The sequence below is a fragment of the Entamoeba nuttalli genome, assembly GCF_000257125.1.
Source record: "Entamoeba nuttalli P19 unplaced genomic scaffold asmbl_3631, whole genome shotgun sequence".
In the NCBI taxonomy this organism is placed as follows: domain Eukaryota; phylum Evosea; order Mastigamoebida; family Endamoebidae; genus Entamoeba; species Entamoeba nuttalli.
Genome location: NW_008576225.1, coordinates 1 through 4,096, shown reverse-complemented (window position 1 = coordinate 4,096; position 4,096 = coordinate 1). Strand labels below are relative to the sequence as shown.

At 25.4% G+C, this 4,096-nt stretch overlaps 3 protein-coding genes across 3 annotated transcripts; 1 reads left to right on the top strand and 2 right to left on the bottom strand.

The window, feature by feature from the left end:
* Window positions 1–138: 138 nt before the first annotated feature.
* On the bottom strand, window positions 139–812 carry ENU1_075290 (hypothetical protein; the record flags this gene model as incomplete). Its single annotated transcript, XM_008858525.1, has 2 exons — window positions 709–812; window positions 139–621 (listed from the first exon to the last, which is right to left on the bottom strand). Exons 1-2 carry the CDS (start codon window positions 742–744, stop codon window positions 139–141), a joined length of 519 nt encoding a protein of 172 aa, XP_008856747.1. The 5' UTR covers window positions 745–812.
* Window positions 813–1,370: 558 nt separating this feature from the next.
* On the bottom strand, window positions 1,371–2,555 carry ENU1_075280 (protein kinase domain containing protein; the record flags this gene model as incomplete). The annotated part of the gene is made up of 1 exon (XM_008858524.1): window positions 1,371–2,555. One exon carries the CDS (start codon window positions 2,553–2,555, stop codon window positions 1,371–1,373), a length of 1,185 nt encoding a protein of 394 aa, XP_008856746.1.
* Window positions 2,556–3,384: 829 nt separating this feature from the next.
* Window positions 3,385–4,080, top strand: ENU1_075270 (hypothetical protein; the record flags this gene model as incomplete). Its single annotated transcript, XM_008858523.1, has 1 exon — window positions 3,385–4,080. The coding sequence occupies one exon, from the start codon at window positions 3,385–3,387 to the stop codon at window positions 4,078–4,080; it is 696 nt and encodes a 231-aa protein (XP_008856745.1).
* Window positions 4,081–4,096: the final 16 nt, after the last annotated feature.

Here is a 4,096-nt window from a genome sequence, read left to right as displayed (position 1 = left end):
AGAAGACATTAGAATCAGTCTCGAATGACTAAGCTAACTTATCATATCTTTATGAAATAACTTATTCCTTAACTAAAAAATTATCATAAAAATAAAATTAAGAAAGGAAAATATTGGTTAATAAATTATGTTTTAAATTCAGAGAATATAACAACATCCACTCTCTGATGTTTTATTCTTCTTTTGCTGTTTTTTATCTTCTTTAGCATCTATTTTCTTATCATATTTTTCGCTTTTAGATAACTTTGAATCAATAGCACATCCTTCAACCAATTCTGGATGTTCAACAATAACCCTTTTAAGGAAGTCAGTCAAATGATTACTCATACTTTCTCCATCACGGAAACAATTACATTTATAAAAATTAATATCATCAGTTAACATCTTTTTACATTGTTCTTCAACGTCATCATCGTCTGGTAAATCAGAGTGTGTTAAAATAACAATACGATAAATAGGAGTAGCATCTGGATCAGCAGAAATATTTTTTAATAACCCTTCAAAATATTCAACTGAGTCAGGATTTTGAGTTGAACCTACTAATAAATGAATTTTAGCTTTTTTAAAATAAGAACTTACAGTTCCTCTATTATTGATCAGGTCATCTCCATTACAGTCGTACTATATAAATTATTTCTTTGTTTAATCTATGTTAAATTTATAATGAAAGACTATTTTCATTATTATTAATTTATAAAAATAACAAACAAATGCAACACTATAAGTTTTCTTTCCTAAAACCATTTCTGTTGTTGTTTTTGATTCTCCTGAAGTTGATACATAATCTGTTGTAACTTCTTTTTTCTATAACAGTAAATTCCTTTTTGTTATTCATTAAATTATGTCTACAAACACAAAACATATTTACTAAACTAGTTTTTCCTACATTAGAAATACCAACAAGGAGAATACCAACAGACCTGCAACAGTAAGATATACTAATTTAAACTTTAATAATATTGTTAAAAACCAAACTTTTGGGTTGCCATGTTATTATTTTTGTTCTATAACTATTTTTGAAGATCTTTTTAAGTTATAAATTTTGAAAATTTGAACCAAACTAATCGAAAAAAAAAGATAATACAGAAATAAACAGAGGAAGTTTCGTAATGAGCCACATTTATCTTTTTTTTAAATATATCTAACTTCAATTTTTATGAATTAAAAAAAGTTATAAAAATTGCAGAGTTAGAGTATTAAAAAAAAAACGCATTTGAAACTTCTCTTTATAAAGAAAAATATAAAATGGCAATATTTGAAAATTGATACTATTTTTATTTTAAAAAAATTTTTTTTGTTTGAAAGAGTTATTTTAGATTTTTTATTTGCCTTTTCAGAAAAAAAAATAATAACTGATACAATCATTTTATTTAATAGAATTTTTCATTGGAACCTCTTCTTCCTCTCCAATTATCTCTTCTTGAATAGTCTGTTCTTCTTCTATTATTAAATGAGTTTCCTCTTTTATTTGCTCTTTGATAACGAAAATCATCTTCTTGTCTTCTTCTATTCATTCTATCATCTCTTCTTTCACGACTATCACTTCTATTAATTTGTTTTTCTTTTTGCATTTTACGATAACAAGACTCTAATGATGGTTCAAATTTAGTCATTTCTTCTGGTTTTAGTGGTCGTGGTTCTCCAGTAAAATACCTGTGTTGTAAGGCTTCATCAGCAGTAAATCTAGATTTAGGATTAAGTTGTAAAAGATGGTCAATAAGGTCCATAAAAATTGGATCATATCCTTTAAACACATCTTTTAAAAGTCGTTTTTGAGGTGTAGGAAGTGCAATTGTTTGAAACATTTTCATTTCTCTAAATTGAGGCCATTCTGCATCAGTTGGTGTACCACATATTTCCCATATTTTACTTAATTGTTCATTTTCTGTCTTTCCATGAAATACTGGACGATGTTTAAATATCTCCAGAAAAACACAACCAACACTCCACATATCAACTTCTCCTTTATACCTTGTTTCACCTAAGAGTAATTCAGGTGGTCTGTACCAAAGAGTGACCATATTATTTGTATAAATACCAACGTCATCTTGTTTTCTTGCAAGTCCAAAATCACCTAATTTAATATGATTGTCATCACTAATAAGAATATTTCCTGTTTTAATATCACGATGAATTATATTATTTGAGTGTAAAAATTGAATAGCTTGAAGAATTTGTAACATATATCCTTTTAACTGTCCTATCGCTACTTTACTTACAATTTCTTCACATTTAAGAAAACTTGAAAGATCATGTGGCATAAATTCAAATACTAATGATATAGTTGTATTTCTTTCAATAAAGTCATTTGCATGTAATACTTCTATAAGTTGAATAATATTAGGATGATGAATTTCTTGTAAAAGTTGTATTTCTCTCAATGATGTAACAGGAAATCCTTGGTCCCTGTCATTTTTTAATTGTTTAATAGCAACAAGTTTTCCTGTAGTTTTTGTTCTTGCTTTATATACAGATGCATATGCTCCACACCCAATTTGATTAATAATTTCATATTTGTCATTAATAACATTCTCTGAAGGGTCAAATGGAAGCATGATTGATTAGATTCTAGTTTTTTTCTTTTAATTTTTTTTTCTTTTAATTTTTTTTTCTAAGTTAAAACAAAATAATACTGTTGAAATAATATCAAAAATTGTTTTCTTTTACTGTTTTATTATCTTATCATTTTTATATATTTAATTTGAATAGAAGAATATTTCTTACACCCCAACTTATTTTTATCTGTCATTTTTATCAATTAGAAAATTATTCACATAAACGTCTATATTATTAAAAGAATACAATTTTTCTATGTTATTATCAATTGATATTATTAATTCTTTGTTGTCTTATCTTCTATTTAAGAAAGTCTATTCTAATGACAGTATATTGTATATCTCTTCTATTTTTGTTGAACTTAACATTTCAATAATTAAAGGAACATCTTTAAGTTGTTTTCATTAGTAAACAATTATAAGTATATCTCATCTTATTTGTTAGTAACAAAGTTACAGATTACTTACTGATTTGTCATAAATAAAAATACAATCTTCTCCTTTATAAATAACCCAATAAAAAAGTCTTTTCTATGGAAGTATTATTATTGAATTATCAGATTATGAAAACTTTTTTTAAAACGAATCAAAAAATAGAAATATGAGACTAATATTTACTCATAACAAACTTCTTATTAAAACAAATCATTTTTATCACTTCAAAAAAATTAAAAACGTTCGTATTACCAACAAAATATTCATTAAAAAAATAATCCATTCTCTGTGTTTAAAAAATACAAGTTATTCAACATAAACTCAAAAATTTTTTTAATATAAAAAAATATGCAACATAAAAAAAGAAAAATTCATTAAAAAGAACTTAATATTTATGATTTTTGTTATACTCTTATTTGTTGAATTTTTGAGTCATTGCAATGCACTTCAAGTTGGGAGAAAGGAAGTATATGACACAACATATCTATGTGGTATTTTAAATACTCTTGGATATAGTATTGATATTCAACGTCCTGGGAGATTAGCTAAAACATTTCAATCATTTAATATTGTTTCAATCACAAGTCCACAAGGAAATGTAGTAATGAGTAATAAAAAATTAGGTGGGGATGTTTATGAAAAATTAATAGAAATAATTCATCGAAGTAGTATTATCAGATTAACAACAAAATCCCGAAAAAATAAAAATGGATTTTCACCATTAACTGGAATGACTATTAATAACAAAATTTATGATTATAACTTCCATGAAAATTTATCTTTGTTAGGAGAATCTTTTAATGAAAGAATTAAATCATATTTCGAATCTCAAAATATCCTCCATTTATCTCCTTGTAATGAACTTTTTAAAGAACTCAAAAGCTTCGTTCCTAACAGTTGTCAAGTACATTTTGTTCAATACCTTCTACCTTCTTCACAATTATCTTTTATTCCAACTTCATCAACTCCATCATTAATTTCTCCTACAACAACCTTAGACCAACAACAAGAATTTCAACCAACATATGAATTGTTGATTCCAGATTTCTCCAGACAAGGTTATTTGGATTTAGCCCAAATAAATAATTAAACTATTTAATTAGATA